This window comes from Pseudopipra pipra, chromosome W (assembly GCF_036250125.1).
Source record: "Pseudopipra pipra isolate bDixPip1 chromosome W, bDixPip1.hap1, whole genome shotgun sequence".
Lineage (NCBI taxonomy): Eukaryota > Metazoa > Chordata > Aves > Passeriformes > Pipridae > Pseudopipra > Pseudopipra pipra.
The window spans coordinates 21180272-21200660 of record NC_087580.1 but is presented as its reverse complement, the minus strand read 5'-3'; the positions used below and the strand labels follow the sequence as shown (position 1 = coordinate 21200660).

The 20389-nt window shown below is 53.2% G+C and overlaps 1 protein-coding gene and 1 long non-coding RNA gene across 2 annotated transcripts in view; both read right to left on the bottom strand.

Annotated features, from left to right (window-relative positions):
* LOC135405718 (uncharacterized) overlaps positions 1-20389 on the bottom strand; it is a 239892-nt gene that overhangs the window by 115237 nt on the left and 104266 nt on the right. The gene's annotated exons all lie outside the window — the stretch shown is intronic.
* Positions 14601-18672, bottom strand: LOC135406342 (olfactory receptor 14J1-like). The gene is made up of 2 exons (XM_064640751.1): positions 17201-18672; positions 14601-14734 (listed from the first exon to the last, which is right to left on the bottom strand). The coding sequence occupies exons 1-2, from the start codon at positions 18390-18392 to the stop codon at positions 14601-14603; spliced, it is 1326 nt and encodes a 441-aa protein (XP_064496821.1). The 5' UTR covers positions 18393-18672.

The following is a 20389-nucleotide window of genomic DNA, read 5'->3' as shown; positions in this document are numbered from 1 at the left end:
AACCCCATTGCTACGGTCAGTTACCATGGCAGCCAGCACACATTCCCACTGCAATGGTCAGTTACCACGGCAACGATCACACATTCCCATTGCTATTGTTGGTTACCATGGCAAACATCATAAGTTCTCGTTGGTATAATCAGTTACCATGGCAACCATCATACAGTCGCGTTCCTTTGGTCAGTTACCATGGCAACCATCATACAGTCGCGTTGCTACAGTCAGTTACCATGGCAACCAGCATACATTTCCATTGCTATTGTCAGTTTCCATTGCAACCATCATACTTCCCACTACTACAATCGGTTACCATGGCAACAACCATACAGTCACGTTTCTACAGATGGTTATTATGGCAACCACCATACATTCCTGTTACTATGATCAGTTACCATGGCAACCATCATACGTCCCAACACTACAGTCAGTTACCATGGCAACCATCATCCATTCCCGTTGCTATGGTCAGTTACCATGGCAACCATCATACAGTTGCGTTGCTACAGTCAGTTACCATTGCAGCCAGCATACATTCCCATTGCTACAGTCAGTTACCATGGTAACCATCATATATTTCAATTTCTAAGGTCAGTTACCATGGCAACCATCATAGATTCCCGTTGCAACAGTTGTTTACCATGACAGCCATTATACATTCCTGTTCCTGTGCTGAGTTACCATGACAACGATCATACCTCCCATTGGTAGAGTCGGTTACCATGGCAACCATCATACATTCCTTTTACTACAGCCAGTTACCATGGCAACCATCATACATTCCCTTTACTACAGCCAGTTACCATGGTAGCCATCATACATTCCTGTTGTTACAGTCAGTTACCATGGTAACCATCATACGTTCCTGTTGTTACAGTCAGTTACCATGGCAATCATCATACATTCCCATTGCTATAGTCGGTCACCAAGGCAACCATCATACCTCCCACTGCTACAATTAGTTCCCATGGCAAACAGCATATATTCCCATTGCTATGCTCAGTTACCATGGCAACCATCATACATTCCCATGGTACAGTTGTTTACCATGGAAACCATCATACATTCCCATTGCTATGGTTGGTTACCATGACAACCATTATAAATTCCAATTGTTATGGTCAGTTACCATGGCAACCATCATACATTCCCATTGCTACGGTCAGTTACCATGGCAACCATCATAGTTACATTGCTATGGTCAGTTACCGTGGCAACCATCAAACATTTCCATTCCTATGCTCAGTTACCAAGGCAACCATCACACATTCCCATTGCTACAGTTGGTTATCATGGCAACCAGCAGACATGCTTATGGCCATGGTTGGTTACCATGGCAACCATCATATATTCCTGTTTATATGGTCAGTTACCATGGCAAACAGCCTAACTCCCAGTGGTACGGCCCGTTACCATGGCAACCGGCATACTTCCCACTGGTACAGTCAGTTACCATGGCAACCATCATCCATTCCCGTTGCTACGATCAGTTACCATGGCAACTGTTCTACATTCCAATTGCTACAGTCAGTTACCATGTCAAACATCAGAAATTCCTGTTTCTACAGTCAGTTACCATGGCAACAATCATACATTCCCATTGCTATAGTTGTTTGCCATGGAACCATCATACGTTTCCATTGCTATGGTCAGTTACCATGGCAACCATAATACATTCCCATTGCTACAGTTGGTTGCCATGGTGTCATGGTTTGAGATAGTCCCAAAATCCAATTCCCTAACTCCATCCCCCTCCCACATCTCAACCTAATGTGAGATGGGTTTTTTCCAGACAAAACACACCAAAGTGGGGGAAAGGTAATATATTACAATGACTGTACAAATAAATATAACATCACATTATACACATGATCACAACTATCTCTACCATGACATGTAGTATTTACAATGATCAGATCTCTTCTCCCCTCCAAATAAAAGTCCAGGAGGGAAAGAAGGACAGATCCCTTCCAGTCTTTAAGCAGCAGCATCTTCTGAGGCAGCAGGTTTCTTTCTGTCTTCTCCACATGCAGCAGCTGATAGCTGGCTTTCTGCCAGCACTCAACGAGGGAGGTATCAAACTCCCCCGGCCCCATCGCCTCAACCGAGGGGTCTTCCGTGGGCTTCGTAACCCCAGACAAGGTCGTTTCACCACGTCATATCACGAAGACACAGGGGGGTCTTCGTGAAGGTCTGGTATCTCCAGAAGACTCAGCTCCTTGCTTGCAGGGCCTCTGTGCCCTGTCTCTCAGGCTGCCACCGTGGTAGCAGTGCAAGGGGGGGGGAAGAACCAAGGTCAACTCCCCCTGCATTCCATCTGGCCGTCCCAGTCCAGCTCCGGGATGTCTCTTGAGCTTCTCAGCTCCTCTCTCTCTCCGGTGCTGCTGTACTCCAAGGCTCCTCTAAAATAGGAGTCCATGTCCCTCTTCTCCAAGAGGGGTCTCAAGGGAGTTTTGGGGAATCTGGTATCAGTCTTACCCCAAACTCTGTCTCTCAGCTGCTGGCTCTCTTTCTCCTGGCTCTGTCTTCCAGGAGTCTTCTCTCCGGTGCTGCATGTTGTTTCTGCTGCTTCTTCAGTTCAGGTCCTTATCAGTCCTGGCTCTCTGCCACCGTTTCTCTGGTCAGTGTCGGCTGCTGTTCTGTGCCCATGGAGAAAACATTCTCCCGGCATAACTACAGGCACCTAACCCAGCTTTATGCTGTTCCAGGTCCCTGCAGCGCCCAGCCAGAGGCTGGGAGGCCCCAGAGGGCCCGAGGGGCTCAGAGCCCCTTCCTCGTGGCTCACAACATGGCCACCACTTCTACAACAACCCAAAACTACAACTCATCTCTTCCGGTCTGGTTGTGATATGTTTACATTTCTGCAGGAGCGTCCATTGGGCAGAACTTCAAAACTTCCAAGGGTTTCCACCCCTTGGGGTCTACCACTTTTCAGCCTCTGGGGAAAACAAGGTCCAAACCACGACACATGGCAACCATCATATGTTGCCATCACTATGGTCAGTTACCATGGCAACCACCGTACAGTCCCATTGCTATGGTCAGTTACTATGGCAACCACCATACACTCTACATTCCCATCACTACGATCAGTTTCTATGGCAACCTCTTGGTTCCTCTTGGAGAGCAGCAGATGCAGATGAGCCTCCCTGTTGTCCACCAACCTGCCAGCTGTGCTCTAAAGGCCTGTGTCCCAAGGGGGGTCTTGAAAAAATCTCTGGGACTCTTTGCATCCTGTCCTGGTGCCTTTCCAGTGAATTCCAGGGTTATCAAAGCCAACTGGAATGGGCTCTTTGTCTCACTCCACAATGTCACCCAAACCACTCTCTCCTCTGACCCTCACCACAAAAGTTCACCCAATTCCTTCATCCCCCAGAGCAGCTCCACAGGTCCCAGAAGCTCCTCCCACTGAGGACACCTCTCTCCTGCTCTTTCTGTCCTGGGTCTCCTTGGCCTTCTCTCCCAACCCATCACAGCACCAAAACCTGGGAACTGTCTCAGCAGGCCTGGGCTGTTATTGCCTGCAAGTGGAATGAAGAGAGACTTGGGGCTGCAGCTCCTCCTGCCTGTGCCCCACACGCAGGGCATTGGGGCCTGTCTGGCTGCAGCCCCTCAGCGGGGGCACCGGGGTCAGAACAGACTTGCAGTGGGCAAAGCTGCTCTGAAAGCCCCGAGAGCTGGGGTGTGCAGAGGCTTTGCTGACAATGGCCTTGGGGGGGACGTGCTGGCACTCAGGCCCAGGGGGAAAATCCCAGGCCTGATCCCTGAGGAGATCAGCACATGCTGCTGAAATGCTGGGGGAGAGAAGAGCCAGCAGAGGGAGGAAACAAGTGTGGACAGCCTGGGCTGATGGGATTTGGACTCGTGCCTGGCCCGGCCTTGGCTGGGCAGAGAAGGGACAGCCTTTGTGTCCCTGCAGGGCTGGGATTCACTCCCTGCCCCAAAGGCCCCCAGTGTGTCTGAGAAGCCCTGGGTGGTGCCTGTCCCACAACTGCTGGGAATGGGGACGGGGTCCCTGCACAGGCCCTGTGCTGTCCATGGCAGCTGCTGCACTTGTGCTGCAGAGCCCTGGCACCTCCCCTGGCACTACAGGTCCCTCTTTGGCTGTTCAATCCAGCTCAGCTGCCCTAAGTTAGGTTCAGCATTGAAGGGATGTCCAGGAGACAACTGCCATTGTACTCTGAGGACATGTAGAAAATATCCTGATAAAGAACAGGAGAGAGACCTCTCTCCCTGTGCCACCTGACTCCATTTGGTCACCTGAGCACCTCTATGGGCTGCCCTGGACAGAAGGAACAGTGACAGGTTCCCCTGTCCTACATGTGGGCCCCTTCTGCCACTGAAGTTGGCCAAAGCAATGTCCCAGCAGCCTCCAAGAAGATCCCACAGCTGCTGCCCTGTCCCTAGGAACTGCTCCATTGGAGCCTGCAGTTCCCAGCAGGAATCTCGGTCACCTCTGGCCCCTCAGAAGGAACCAGGAGTTTATGTCCCAGCAGGTCACTCCTGGCTTTGGTCTTCCTTCATTCCCAGGGGAGCTGGGACAAGGAGTCACCTGCAGGGGCCTGTTTTGGGCCAACTGAGCTGGAATTGGACCAGCCCATAAGGGTTGTGGCCCCAGGTCTGCAGAGCCACAAGGAGACACCTCTGTTGACTCAGCTGAGTCCCTTCCCTCAGGGCAGGTGAAGGAGATCCCTCCTGGGCACTGTCTGGGTTTCCTGTCCAAGGATGGGACATGAAAAGGGGCCTCTTGAACTTAACTCTGTGTTTGGAGAAATGACAGTGCTGAAAGAAGTGTCTGTGCCCAGCTGAGAGAAGGCACATCATTATTTCCTTCAGCTGTGTGCCAGCAGGTTCCCCTGGAGCCCCAGGGACAGCTGGAGGAGCCCAGAGGGGCAGAGAAAGGGCTGCCTGGGGCTGTTGCTGTGCTGCTGAGCTGGGCCGGGCTCCTGGCACACAGGGAGCTCCTGGCAAGCAAGAAGAGCTTCGAAGAGACAGCTCTGCCCAGGAGCAGCTTTTCTGCACAGCCCAGCAGGGATGAGGGCACTGCCTGCAGCACCCAGGGCACAGGAGAGGAGGCAGAGAGATGAGAGGCAGCCTGGGCTGGGAGGTGACTGAGCTCTCACCACAGGAGAAACCTTCCCAGGATTTGAAGGAAGAATTCTCTGGCTGCAGGAAAGTTCAACTTCCCTTCCTGGAGGCATCTCCTCAAGCTGGCACATCCCACAGCTTCCAGGATCTTTCAGCAGGACTCTCCCAGTTGCTGCAGTGCAGGGGAAGTGGCCATATGGCAGAGCAGGGCAGGAGCTGCAGGCAGCAAGGGCAGAGAGGAGAAGGGAGCAGGAGGTTCAAGGGATCCTGAGGTGGGAGGACAGGGCAGAGCTGCTCAGGGCAGGAACCTTGCCAGCCCTTTGCCATGGTCAGGCTGTGGCTGCAGAGCAGTGCAGGTGAGTTCCTGCAAGTGCCTCTGCCAGCTGCCAAATGGCAGCAGTGGCAGGAGCTGTCAGGATGGCTCTGCTGGATTTGCTGGGGTGCAGCAGGAGAAGCTGCTGCAGAGCAGGACTTGCTGCTGCCCCCTCAGAGGCCCAGGGCCAGAAGGTTCCCTGTGGCAGGGCTGGCTGTGGGGTGGGAAGGTGGGGGTGCAGGCAGGGGTGCCCAGGGCTGTGGGGCAGGGCAGGGTCCTGCCCCCAGGGCTCTGTGTGCTGGGGCAGGGACTCTGCTGCCTGCCAGGGGCAGCTCTCAGCCCGGCCAAGGAGCTGCCACGGCCCTGCAGGGAGAAGGGGTGGGTGGAAGGAGTGACCCCTCAGGGCAGGGCAGGGCTGGGCAGGGCTGGGCAGGGCCCTTCAGCTGCAGGCTCAGGGCTCCTCACAGCTTCAGCTCCACCTCCTCCATTTCCAGGGGCCCTTCTCAGGAAGCACATCCCCCCAGAACACCTCCCCCTTCCCAGCCACCGCAGGGGGTCTGGGATCTGCTCTGCAGCCCCTGCCCAGGCAGAGCTGCCCCTGGGCACTGGGCTGGGGATGGCTCTGGCAGCACTGGCAGGGAGCTGAGCTGGGCACAGGGAGGGGCTGCTGGCAGGAACAGCTCCTCACCCAGAGACAGGCAGGCAGGGAGAGGCAGCTGCTGCCACAAGGGCTGGGCAGGGGGATGGGGGCCCCTCCCTGCTGTCCCTGTGGCACAGACCCCTTCCCTGAGCAGCTCCTGCCTGGGCTCCTTTCCCAGCCTAAGCAGAGCCTGTGCCCTCAGGCCCACGGGGGCTGGGCTGTGCATTGCCCTGCAGCAGCCAGAGCCCAGGCAAGGACAGGGCCCTGATTTCCAGCTGTCTCTGTGTGTCCCTCCTCCCTTGGCAGCAGCACTGTGGCATTTCCCTGCCATCCCCTGCTACCTGGGCTCTCCTTGTTCTCACCAGTGGGTTTTCTGAGCCAGTGTGGGATTTGGGAGGGGCAGGTTCCTGTGCAGACCCAAACCCTTTGGGTGCTGCTGTGGGGATGTGTCTGTGGGAGCCAAGTGCCCAAGTGCCCTCCAGGCACCTTCAGGGTATTCAGCTGTTTGCCTGGGTGTCCTGCAGGGCTGCAGGTGCCCTCCAGAAGGGCACAGCTCTGCCACAGTATCTCTGTGCTGCACAGGATCCCCATGGAGAAAACTCCTCAGTGCTAAATCCATGCAAATGCTCTGGGCAGCTGCAAGGAGCATTTTGTGTCTCAGTCTGGGAGGGGACAGATGAAAAGGTGAGGAGTGTGTCGGTCTGTTCTTTGGACATGGATTCCTGGATCTCTGGGCAGTTTCTCTGTAGGGGAACAGTTGAGTGTGATGCTCCTGCAGCTCCAAGCTGCCAGCACAGGGCAGCTGAGCCCAGGACTGATGGGCAGAGCAGCTCTTCTCTCTGCACTAAGGGACCGTCCCTGTGCCCCTCAGAACTCACAAGATTTGACCAGCAGTGCAATAGAAATGTCAGGGATTTCAAACCTCCACAACCACTCCTAAGTGTGGCAGGTGCAAGTGGGTGAACAAATCCAAAGAATTCCCTCAGCTCAGTCCTTCATTTGGGCAAATTGCAAACAGCAAAGCTGAGAAGCTCTTTGATGTATCACCAGTGCATTTAATTTGAGATCACCCTGCATTCCAGGTTCCCTCTCCCAGCAGAGCAAGAAGGAGTCGTTGGGAGCCCATCCCAGAGTTCCTGCTTCCAATGGTCCCCTCAGGCAGCAAAAGCCAGAGCTCAGGGGAGGGAGCTGCAGGGAGGTCTGAGAGAGGAGAGAGAGCCTGGGAGTGGGGTGGCTGAGACAGGTAATGTTTGGCTGCAGAAGCCTGGTCTAACTCAGCAGTGACTTTTCCTCCTCAACAGATCAAAATACTCTGAGGAAGGAGCAAATGCCCAACAGCAGCTCCATGGGCCAGTTCCTCCTCCTGGCATTGGCAGACAGGCGGGAGCTGCAGCTCCTGCACTTCTGGCTCTTCCTGGCCATCTCCCTGGCTGCCCTCCTGGCCAACGGCCTCATCCTCAGCGCCGTAGCCTGCGACCACCACCTGCACACCCCCATGGGCTTCTTCCTGCTCAACCTCTCCCTCACAGACCTGGGCTGCATCTGCACCACTGTCCCCAAAGCCATGCACAATTCCCTCTGGGGCACCACAACCATCTCCTACAAGGGATGTGCTGCACAGGTCTTTCTGCTTGTCTTCTTCCTGGCAACAGAGTATTTCCTCCTCACCATCATGTGCTACGACCGCTACGTTGCCATCTGCAAACCCCTGCACTACGGGACCCTCCTGGGCAGCAGAGCTTGTGCCCACATGGCAGCAGCTGCCTGGGCCACTGCGTTTCTCAGTGCTCTGCTGCACACAGCCAATACATTTTCCCTGCCCCTGTGCCAGGGCAATGCCCTGGGCCAGTTCTTCTGTGAACTCCCACACATCCTCAAGCTCTCCTGCTCACACTCAGGCTACCTCAGGGAAATTGGGCTCATTGTGGCTAGTGTCTGTTTAGCATTTTTTTGTCTTGTTTTCATTGTTTTCTCCTATGTGCAGATCTTCAGGGCTGTGCTGAGGATCCCCTCTGAGCAGGGAAGGCACAAAGCCTTTTCCACGTGCCTCCCTCACCTGGCTGTGCTCTCCCTGTTCCTCAGCACTGGCATATTTTCCCACCTGAAGCCCCCCTCCATCTCCTCCCCATCCCTGGATCTGGCCCTGTCAGTTCTGTACTCGGTGGTGCCTCCAGCACTGAACCCCCTCATCTACAGCCTGAGGAACCAGGAGCTCAAGGATGCCCTGAGAAAAATGATGACTGGGTGCTTTTCAGGAGCAATAAAGTGCCTGTTTTCTGGTATGTAGCATTGAGGACTCCTTAATGGTCCAGCCTTCCTGCTCAGGTTATTTGTGGAGGTCATCCTGTTCTTCTTGCAATAATTTTCTGTGCAATGAAATATTATTATGCATCTGCCTTCTAATTTAGTGTCAACCTTTTCATTTTGACACTGAGACTGTATAAATGATGTATTGTGCTCTCTATTTAAACAAAATAAAGGACCCTGCAGTGCCTTCTTTGTCCAAGACCCTTTTTCTCAGATGTTCCTAAAGGACAGCACACTGCAGGACAGGGTGTATTTGCAAACGGGAAGGGGACAATAATCCCAGCCCAGCAGCACTGCCAGGGAGCAGCAGTGCTTGGTCTTTGCAGAGCTGCTCTCTTGCCACTACCACACTGTCCTCCTGAGCCCCTTTCTTGCTGTAAGGCCTGAGTGCTCTCTGAGCACAGTCCTGGGGGGTGGAAGCCCTTGGAGCACAGGCAGGGACAGGCCCTGGGAACTTGTGAAGCAGAGCTGGGCTCCCTTCCAGTATCTCCAGGATGCTCTGGGATCTTCTGAGGGCAGGGCATGGACTGGGTCACTGTTGTGGTGGGAAAACAGTTTTTCCCCCTGCAGTTTAAAATGGTAAAACCCCAGGGGGTGGTGACTTTTGAAGTTTTGAAGTTTTAGCCAATGAACGCTACTGCAAAATATAAACATATCACAACCAGAATGGAAGAGAAGGTAGAAAGTAGTTGTAGTTTGGTGATAGAAGAGAGTAGCCATGTTATGAAAGCCACGAGGAGAAACAGCAGCAGGCCCACTGGGGGCTGGGCTCCCCCCCCCAGCCCCCAGCAGGGGGCTGCAGGGACCTGGAACAGCATAAAGCTGGGCTAGGTGCCTGCAGCTGAGAGCTAAGAAAGTTTTCTCCACTGTGAGTGAGCAGAGACAGAGCAGCAACAGAAGCAGCATCCAGAGACTGTGGCTAGGAGCCAGGACAGATAAGAACTGAACCAAACAGCGAACGGCATGCAGCAAGAGAGAGAACTCCTGTAAGGAGAGCCGAGAAAGAGAGCTAGCAGCAGAGAGACAGAGTTTGGGGTAAGAAGCGAATAAAAACACCAAACTCCTCTGAGAGCTGGAACAGGACGAAGAAGGAATGCGGGGGGCTTGACCTTTTCCCCCCCCGCTGCTGCTGACAAGCCTGGCAGCCTGGGACAGAGCACAGGAGCTCTGGTAGAACTCTTGAGGCAAAAGCTTTCAACTGAATGCTGCCCAAGATGTTCTGACTCAGGGGTGAACCCCCTGAGGAAGGGACTTTCACAAAGATGCCCCTGCATTTCATGATATGCCTGTGGTGAAGCGAGTTTTGTCCCTGCTGGCAGTCCACAGGTGAGGCCTTCGCTTGGAGTCGAAGGAGAGCCAAGAGGGGTGAAAGGAGACCCCCTTGTGTCTTGAAGACCCTTGTTTAGAGACGACGGGCCAAGGGGCTTGGAGACCCCCTTGGTAGAGATAGTTGAGATTGTGTGTAAAATGTATTTTAATAATTATGTGTAATATATTATAATATTTATGTGCACAGTCATTGTAATATATTCCCTTTCCCCCATTTTGAGTCTCGTGTTTTGTCTGGAAAAAATCATCCCACATTAGGTTCAGATGTGAGAGGGGGCTTAGACTAGGGAATTAGATTTTTTAGAGTTCTCAGACCATGACAGTCACTTCTTCTGTGACCTTGCTCCGGGGCTGGAACTCTCCTGCAGTGTCACCATGACACTCCTGCTCTCTGCTTTCCAGGTTCCATTTTCAGATCCATTCTTCCCCTCCTGTTCCCAGGGACATCCTGTGAGTGCTTCAGAGCTGCCATCCTGGGGCAGCTCCTGCCCAACGTGGGCAGGCACAAGGTCTCTCCAGCTGCTCCTCTCCCCTCCCCAGTGCCACTGTTTTCTGCAGCCTCCTCATCCTTGCCCAGCACAGCCCTCCTGGCACAGTTGGACACAGCCCTTGTTCTCCCCCCTCCTCAGGCACCTGCCCAACCCCCTCAACTCCAGCCTGATGGCCACAAACCTTCAGGGCAGGGAGGCACCGGGGAAAATGCTGAGGAAACCCTTCAGCTGCACTCAAATCCAATTGGAGGGGTTGGCCTCGAGGAAGAAATCCCTTCTCATTCTCCAGAACCACCAGGACAACCTGTGTTGTGTCCTGGGCACTCCTCTGGAAGTGTGGGCTATGGAAAAGGTTTTGGTGTCAGGGATATTGGGAAGGCTGGGCAGTGTCACTGGGAGACCTCTCCCAAACCCCTGGAAAGGCCAGAGCCAGCCCAGAGCTTCCTGGGGCCTTGGCAAAGGCAGACATGGAACCAGTCTGCAAACAGGGCAGCAAGGAGGGTTGGCAGAGTTCCAGACTGCTCAGGCTCAGCAGGGAAGGGGAGAGGGCAAGTCCTCCTGCAGCCATTGCCAGGCATGGGAAGGACAAGGCAGGGATTGCAGAACCCCTGTGGGAGGGAATAGAAGAGGATGTTTTGTGCCCAGACTTTATCAAGGCCCTTGACGTGGTGTCCTGTGGTCTCTTAGAGCCGGACTGGTGAGAGCTGGACTGCAGAAGTGGAAGATGTGGTGAGTGGTAAGTTGTCTGAATGAAGAGGGTCCAATAAAATCCATGGTACAAAGTCCTCTTGGCAGCAACTTCCTGGTGAAATCCTTCAGTGACCAGCCCTTGAACATCAGTGTAGAACATCTTTATTATGTCTCTGTACAATGGGACAAAATGTATATTCAAGTACTTTCTGAATGATGCCAAATTTCAGGGAGCCCTTGAACAACCTGTCCTGGTTTAAAGACAAATACTGGGGCGGGAACTGCAAAAAAATGAATTCACTCCTCTTTTATTCCCCACCAGTACAGGGAGACAAAAGGTATAAGTGAAAAAAAAAACAAACAAAAAACCAGTTCACTGATAAGAAATTTAGCAGCAAAAACAGCAATACCAACAGAACAGTTCAAAGCAACAGCAGGGAGAGAAATTGCCTCCTCTCTCCTCCCCTGCCCCAACTCCCTTTTCTAAAAAGATAAAAACAGGGATCAACACGTGCCTCCCTTCCCCCTTTTCCTCCTGAATGAATAAAGAACAAAAATAAAACCAGGGGAAAGAGAGGACAAAGCAAAATCTGGGAAACTCTCTGGTCTGAGATCAGTTGTGCTGCCCAAGAACACGCTGACTCCAGAGGTGTCCAAGCGGGGCAGAGCTGGCGACTCCGGTCCGTGCGGCGGCGGGGGGGAGGCAGCGGCTCTGCTTGATCCCATGGAGTTCTGGGGAGGCACAGGGGGTGCCATGAGACTCTTCAGTGTCGCTATGGCCCCTTGGTTCCATGGGATTCTGAGATGTCTCAGAGTTCTTTTTGTTCCAAAGAGTCATGGAACGGGCCCTTGTCACAATGGTCCCTTGGTTCCATGACATTCCACAGTGTCCCTGCATTCCTTTGGTTCCATGAGGCCCTGCAGTGTCACGGTGTCACTTGATTCCGTGACGTTACAAAGAATCAGAATGGCCCCTTGATTTAAGGCCAACTGCACATGGGGCTGCCCTAGGGGGAGTGTGGGCACCCAGACAAGGGAGTTGTCACCCCCTGGACTCAGCCCTGGGGTCACCACATCTGGACTGGTCTGTCTGTGTGTGAGGTTCCCCATTGTGGAGGAATGAGGAAGAACTGGAGAGGGTCTAGAGGAGATCTGACAGGATAGAGCTTTTCTCTGTACTGGAAATAGGATGAAATCTCCACAAAGAGTAGCATGGAAGGCTGGGATTGAAGGCAAGGAAAAAGAAATGTCACTCAATGGGGACCCTTGTGCTGCAAAAGGTCATCCAGAGGGGATCAGGATCAGCCCATGGCTTTGTGTTCCAGGGAACAGCCAGAGCTGGTGCAGAGACATCAGGGAGGGTCTAGAAATGCTGCTGGGAGGGGGGGGGAAAGCTGGAGGGGTGTGTGCAGCCTGCAAGGCCAGAGCAGCAGCAGGGCCAGGGCAGGACAGCCTGCAGGAGAGATGGCCAAGGGCTCTGGCAGGGCTGCAAGGCCCAAAGGCACCCAGGCCTTTGTCCCCTTGCCTCTGGCAGCTGCCTCTGCCACTCAGGACACCACAAGCAAGTTTCCTTTGGGTTCTGCATTTGGTTTCTCTCTTTCCCCAAATACGGAGTCTGGGAGGGGTTGCCCAGTTTTGGGCCTTTGTTGTTCCTCCCCCTCCCATCCCAGTGCCCCCAAAGAGCCCTGAGCCAGCCGGGAGGGACAGGATCTGCTGGGCCAGGGCCTGGGGCTCAGGCCTTGGCCTTTGTGCTCCACAAAACCAAGGCAGGCTTTGCTCAGCATTGCAGGGGCCTGCCCAGAGCCTTGGTCTGCCTGCACTCCTGGCCTCCAAGGAGCTGCTCCAAGGAGTCCCTGGGGAGGCTTTGGCAGTGCCTGCCCTCAGTGGGGCCCAGCAATGCTTCAAGGCACTTGCAGTTTGGCTTCTGACTTCTTCAGCAGCTGCTTCAATCTTCTCTCAGTACGTGAGGATGATGGACTCATCTCTAAACACACCGTGGGGCTCATTAAAACACGGAAAAACAATTTCTTTCTCTTCCTTTAATTGTCTTCATGTCTTCAAGACATCAACAACTAATTAGAGTTGTTTTGTAGTTTAGCTAAGGAGGAAGATTTTAAAGTGGAAGTCATGAAAAATATATTTTTTTGATGAAAGGGAATGATTTACACAGAGCCTTGGGATGCAAGAGGGTCAGGGTGCAAAGGATTCGGACATAAAGATTAGGGGTTAAAAGAGATTAGTAGCATTTAATTATTGACCTGTTTAACTGTTATCAAGGGATTCAATAGCATTTGCTACAATTTTAACAGTGACTGAATTAGAGATTTACAATAACATCATCCACACCACAGGCAGAGATGTGTGGACACATCATCCTGGGTGTGGAAAGGTCCCTCTCCCAAATTCTCCTGTTGTCAGGGAAACACTCCCACCAATCCCTTTGTGTTTGCCACCAGACAAGGGTCCCAGCTGGAGGAGTGTTTGTGGAGGGGGATCAGAATTGTCCTGGGCATCAGCGCCGCTCTTTGGAGTGTTGCAAACTGGAGGGTTCCCGAGCTGGGAGAGGCTGCCAGAGGTGTCCCACTGAGAGGGAGGTGCTGGGGAGCTGCCAGGGCCTCCCTCAGCCCCGCTGGGTGTGGGCTCACAAGGGGACTGGCTTTAGTTATCTGCTGAATTTCCATCCTGGTGTCAGGAATGACTGGAGTTTCCAAAATATTTGGGAATTGTATCCAAACTGCTCCATTTGTGTTACAATTCAGGCAGGGAATGTTCCAAGGCTTTCATGGGATGACTGATTATCCTGTGTTCCCAAACTGTTACACTCTGGTTGTTCCCACCTGTATCATCCAGGAGCACCTGGTCCAGTCCAGGGACACTTCCCCACTCTCCTGGTCCAGTCTGGACTATAAGACCCAGGTTTGAGCTACAAGCTCATGCAAGGGTTTTTACTTTGAAAAATATAAAAGGCACCAAAAATTTCTGCCCTCCAGATATTTGAAAAAGGCCTTCAGTTCTTTTAGTCCTTTGAAAGAGACCACAACGGAGAGGACACTGCACACCTCTCAGGTGGTGAAATAACACATTTTTACAAGCAAACTTCTTAAAATAAGGGAGCTTGGTAAAAGTTTAAAGGGCAACATTCAACCGGAATAGAGCATTCCCCAAAGCACTGACTGATCACAAGCCAACCCATCCCAGTCAGGTGGATGGTTTATTGACAATGTGTCCCGAGGGGCGGCACCTCCAATGCCATAGAAACCCCTCCCCCTGGATTAGGAAACCTTTGGAATTCACGAGGTGTTCCAGTGGAGCATGAAAATGAACAGCAGCTTTCCCAAAGCCCAGAGCCAAGCAGAACAAAGCCCGGCCCCATCAGTGGCAGAGCAAAGGTCCCCCATCCCTGTGTCCCTGTGGCCGCTGAGGCGGCAGCGCAGGCCCGAGGCGGTGCCGGGTCCCGGTGCAGCCGGGGCAGAGCGGCGGCTGCGCGAGCGGCAACCCCGGCGGTGAGTGCGGCAGCCCCGTGGGAGCGGCGGCTCCGGGCACAGACGCCGGCGGCAGCCGCTGTGGCGGCGGAGCAGCGACTCCGAGGCGCTGCAGGAGCGCCGGCTCCGCTCGCAGGCGCCGGCAGTGTTGGGAAGCCGGTCCCGGGCGGCTGCGGGGCAGCGCAGGCCAAAAGCGGCAGCGGCGGCAGCCTCGTGGCAGCGGCGGCTCCGGGCAGACACGGCCCCGCTCCAGCGCTGCCGCCTCAGCGGCGCTCAGGGGACGGCGCGGCGGCTCCGGGGGCAGGGCCGGGGACTCCCTCTCGGGGCAGCCCCGGGCACCAAAGAGGACCAGGGCCCGCCGTGTTCTCAGCTCGCTTCTCTGCAGTTCTCACGGCATCTGAGCACAGCAGGGGATGGGGAAATTGAGCTCAGCCACAACAGGAGCTCCTGGAACCGAGTGGCCATTGGGACACTGCAGGGCCTCCTGGAATCAAGGTGGGACACTGGGGAGCCTCTTGGAGCCAAGGGAACCCTGGGATATTTTGGAACATGGTGGAGTCAAGGAGCCATTGTGACACTGCAGGGCCTCATGGAACCAAAGGATCCAAGAGACACTCTGGAACCTCAAGGAATCCTTGTGCCACTGTGACACTGCAGGGCCCCATGGAACTAAAGGAACCCTGAGAGTTTTTGCAACCTCATGGAATTGTGATAAACTGAGAAAATAATTCGAGCTTATTAAGAGGAAACAGTGTAAGGTCAATATGACCTGGAGAGAAAAGAAAAACAAGTCGTAAAACTTAATTGGGCCCCTATAAAGAGATAAAACAAGTTACCTCCCTTTTACCTTGTGTAGGATTTATAGTGAGACAATTTTGTTTAGTTAGATAGATAATAGCACCTTTCTTAAAATTTATAACTTTGTATAGATAGCAAGCAAACATCTGCTGAATGTCTGATTTGACAATATATTATGGATGCTTATAGATAACATTCTTGTTAAGAAAAACATCTGTTGAATGTCTGACTTAACAATGTGTAATGTTTATGCTTATGTATAATGAATATTCATGAAGTAGCTGTAAATAAATGTAGAACAACTGTCTTCTTTGGGTGTGACAGGCGTTGGGAGTTGTTGGACCCCTTCCCTGATCACCCAGCGCTGAATTTGCTTTTATCATATAATAAAATTCTGATTGGAAATTGCCCGATTGGGTTTCTATTTCTCACAGAATCAAGGGGCCATTTCTGGCAGGATGCTCTGCTCTAAGAATACCTAAACAATGGTCAGAGAATGCAAACAATTCAAGCTCTCTGTGGTGAGTTACTGCTGGTGTCAAGGTGCTGTTTTTAATGTTGAATTATGCTAAACCCAAAATGCTTCATGGAACTTCAAACTCATATCCTGCTTTTTGAAGCAGGATTTGACAGAGAAGCTGCTCCCTGGCCCGCAAATAGTTCCAGCAGTCAAACCCTTGATAACTATAAAAGCCCCGTCCAACTTTCCTGTGGCAGATTCTTCCCCAGACTTCCTTGAAGTGTGTGGAGCTTCTGCCATGAAGCAGGGACAGCTCTTCATGGTCACTGCCCAGGGGTTAAGTGAAAGAGAGAGAACTGCCCCCTGTCATTGTGGGGTGAGTTACCTCAATCTCTGCTTCAGGATTGTTTCTTTTTGCTGGCTTTGATGCAATTCCTTTAATAGAATGACTTTGATAGACTGCACTGTCCTATCTTACACTGTACTACTAGGAGGTTTTGGCTTTTATATTCTGCAGTAAATAATTCTGTTTAATGTTTTTCCTCTGTTCTCTTGTCTGATCAATTGTCTGTTCATTTATCATAATAAATAATTCATTTCATAGAAATATTTCTGATTTGCCATCACTAAAACCTACAGGACAAATTTAGAAAGCAAGGAGGTCCTTTCTGCACCTCGTAGCTCAACGAGACGGCTTCTGCCATCAACTTTGTCTAAGCCTTCCACCCCCCCAGCCCCAAGCCGTGACACAGGGGCATGTCTTGTCCATGCAGTGCAAACATGGACTCCTGAGCTGGTCATTTGCTGTCCCTCCTTGGAGGGAAGAACAAGCCCAATGGCCTGGGGTGAGAGGCCAGTGCTGGGAGCGGCGCTGGCTGTGCCAGGGCACTGCTGGGTGCCCCCACCCTGAGCACTCCCCCCCCTTGTGCTGGTCACTGCTGTTTTCCTCTGCAGGGCGTTGTGTTGGGCACATCCTGGAGAGCAAAGTGGAAAGCAGATGGAAGCTTTGAGGCCCTGGCCTGAGGAGATGCCCCTGCAGGATGGCAGTGCTGCTGCAGAGGTCAGCTCTGTGCCAGCAGTGCCCGTGGCTGTCCCTGCCTGCAGTCCCTGGACAGTCCTGCAGCAGGACTGGCACCGACTGCCAGAGCACTGAGGCCTCCAACAACACAGGGCTCTGCAGGACAGTGTGGAAGGGAAGGGAGAGGAGGCCAGGCAGGAGAAGGGCTGCTGCTCCCTGGCAGTGCTGCTCTGCTGGGACTCTTTTCTGGCCCAGCTCTGCACAGAGGCCCCGACCCTGCAGCTGCAGAGAAGTCAGAGAGGAAAGATGTCAGGCAAACAAGTCAATGCAGAGTTCTTTATTTGGTTTAAGCAAACAATGAGTACAATTTGTACAGCCTCTGGGCCAGGCTAGAAAGGCAAACACTGAATTGAAAATGGTGGGGTTTTATATATATAAAGATATATCTATCTATCTATCTTTATACGTATATATTTTTATATATAAAGATTTTTTGGTGTGAAGAAATTCTTACAAAAATAACACCTCTACCAGGAACAAAAAATAGAGAAGCTGTCGTGGGTCTTTAATGAAGCACAGAACAGTACTGGCCTTTAATGAGGAACATAACATGCAGAAGAAGGAGTTTATTGCTTCTGAAAAACACCCAGTTATCAGTTTCCTAAGGGCATCCTTGAGCTCCTGGTTCCTCAGGCTGTAGATGAGGGGGTTCAGTGCTGGAGGTACCACCGAGTACAGAACTGATAGTGCCAGATCCAGGGATGGGGAGGAGATGGAGGAGGGCCTCAGGTGGGCAAAAGTGCCAGTGCTGAGGAACAGGGAGACAACAGCCAGGTGAGGGAGGCACGTGGAAAAGGCTTTGTGCCTTCCCTGCTGAGAGGGGATCCTCAGCACAGCCCTGAAGATCTGCAGGTAGGAGAAAACAATGAAAACAAAACAGCCAAAACAAAAAGAAGCACTAACCACAATGAGCCCAATTTCCCTGGTGTTGGAGTGTGAGCAGGAGAGCTTGAGGATGTGGGAGATTTCACAGAAGAACTGGCCCAGGGCATTGCCCTGGCACAGGGGCAGGGAAAATGTATTGGCTGTGTGCAGCAGAGCATTGAGAAAGCCAGTGGCCCAGGCAGCTGCTGCCATGTGGGCACAAGCTCTGCTGCCCAGGAGGGTCCCGTAGTGCAGGGGTTTGCAGATGGCAACGTAGCGGTCGTAGCACATGATGGTGAGCAGATAAAACTCTGCTGAGATGAAGAAGACAAAGAAAAAGAGCTGTGCAGCACATCCTGTGTAGGAGATGGTTGTGGTGCCCCAGAGGGAATTGTGCATGGCTTTGGGGACAGTGGTGCAGATGCAGCCCAGGTCTGTGAGGGAGAGGTTGAGCAGGAAGAAGCCCATGGGGGTGTGCAGGTGGTGGTCGCAGGCTACGGCGCTGAGGATGAGGCCGTTGGCCAGGAGGGCAGCCAGGGAGATGGCCAGGAAGAGCCAGAAGTGCAGGAGCTGCAGCTCCCGCCTGTCTGCCAATGCCAGGAGGAGGAACTGGGGCATGGAGCTGCTGTTGGGCATTTGCTGTTCCATAGCACAGGATCTGTTCAGAAAAGGAAAGCACAGGGAACAATTAAGGCAGCCCCCTCTCAGCAAAGCCAGTGCAGTTTTCAGGGAAATCCCCTCCAAGTCAAGGCATTTCTTTTCTCTGGTTTGTGCTCTCTGAGGGTGCTGTGAGGAGCAGGAGCTCTGCCCATGTGCTGCCGAGGACTCAGCTTTGCTCTGCTGCAGTGCAGACATGGAGCTGCTTTGGGACAGCTCTCATGATCCCAGGGGATGTCACATGGAACCCAGCTTTGATGGAAAAGTTCAATTCCTGTTCTGTTGTCTTGGAGCAATTTGGGCTGCAGGAGAGAGGAACAGTGTATCCTTAAAATAATTTTGACTGGGGTTTTGGTTACTATCGTAACACCTCGGGGGTGTTTCTTTAGGGGTAAATTTTTCTGATGACAAATCTGAAGAGTGTTGAGCCAGGACAGGCAGAAGGGCTGAGCTCTCCCTTGCTTATTGCAGAGCCAGGAGAGCTGCAGTGCCTCTCAGACTGTTCCCCATCTGCCCTGCACTTTCCCTCTTGCTGCCTTGAAGAGGAGTTCACACACAGATTCCTCTTTAAAAACCCCACCAAGATCTGTGCTGAGAGCAGGGCAGCACTGCTGGAAAGGGCAGCTCTGGGAAGTGTCCCCTGTGCCAGCCCAGAGGTGCAGCTGTGCTGGACAGAGCAGGACAGGAGCCCTCCAGCAGGGAAGCCAAGGGCTGGGACAGGAGAGTGCCCACCCCCAAGGGAAGGCTCAGCACTGCCCAGGATCCTGTGCTCATTTCTGATCCTGCCTGAAATATTCATCTCTGAGAATAAAAGAATTTGAATTTCAGTGCAGCCTCCTGACCTGAGAGAACAATGTCTCTGCTACAATGCCTGAGCAGGAAACACACCTCAGGACTAATTCCTTTCCTGCAGTCCCTGTCTTTTGTGAGCTTTGCTAAAAATTCTGCATTCAATATGGTGTAGTGGTGTGGAGCTGTGAGCAGGTCTGACCCTGCAACAGCGAGACATGGAAAAGATCCTCCCTCAGCTGCCAGGTTTGCTCCTTGCCCACAGCCCTTGTACCCCAGCCCTGAGAGCAGCTCCCCGGGCCGGCTGAGAGCTGCCCCTGGCAGGCAGCAGAGTCCCTGCCCAGCACAGCGCCCTGGGCTGCAGGACCCTGCTCTGCCCCACAGCCCCGGGCACCCCTGGCTGCACCCCCGGCTTCACAGCTCTGCCAAAGTGCCCCAAAACAGCCCCTGTTCCCCCATCCCATCAGCTGGGGCTGGGCCAGCTTTAGGAGATGCCTCCAGGAGCTGCCCCTGCACTGCCCTGCAGCCACAGACTCACCATGTGCAGCCCTGCCAAGGTTCCTCCTGCAGGGAGCTCTCAGCCATCCTGCCAGTGCTGAGCCCCTTGAAGCTCTGTCTGTGCCCTGCTGGTGTCCCTGAGCTGGCCTGGCAGTGCCCTCAGCCCTGCTGGGCTGTGCAGAGGAGCTGCTCACCAGCAGAGCTGTCTCTTTGAAGCTCTTCTTGCTTGCCAGGAGCTCCCTGTGTGCCAGGAGCCCGGCCCAGCTCAGCAGCACAGCAGCAGCCCCAGGCATTTCATGATCCTCGGGGGGTTTGATGTTGTTTACATGAGACTCAGTCCCTGAGAGGAAGTTCAAAAAACTTCTCAAGAACTCAAAGTGAGATTGAAACACTCAAGTTTCTTGTAGTGCTAATGAGTCTCACTGAGGGACACAACTGAGAATGTGTCCCCAGGTTCCAGTTAGAGCAGAAAACTGCAGACAGTGATGCCAAGGATGGACAAGCAAGGGGAAGGTGGCTCTGATGCTGAATAAACCTTGACTTGTTTTCTTAATCCAAAGGGCCAAGCCCTGACCCCCAGCCCCTGGGAAGGGACATCCTGTCCCTGCCTCATTCCTCAGGGCTCTTCCTGGGGCACTGGGCTGTGGGATGTGCAATGCCAAGGGCAGGCCCATGGGGTGGCACCTGCCAGGCTGCTGAGCAGGGACAAGGAGACCGTGAGGCCCCAGGGCTGCAAGGGGCACTCCCCTCCTCCTGGCATCAGGGGCACAGACAGCAGCCCTGGCCAAAGGCCTGCAGAAGGTGGCTCTGTCAGGGCCTTTCAGCTTCTCCCCCTCCCTGTCTCCTCTCCAGCCCAGGCTGTCCTACGGTGTCCATGCCCTGCCCCTTTCCCTGCAGGCTGTCGTCAT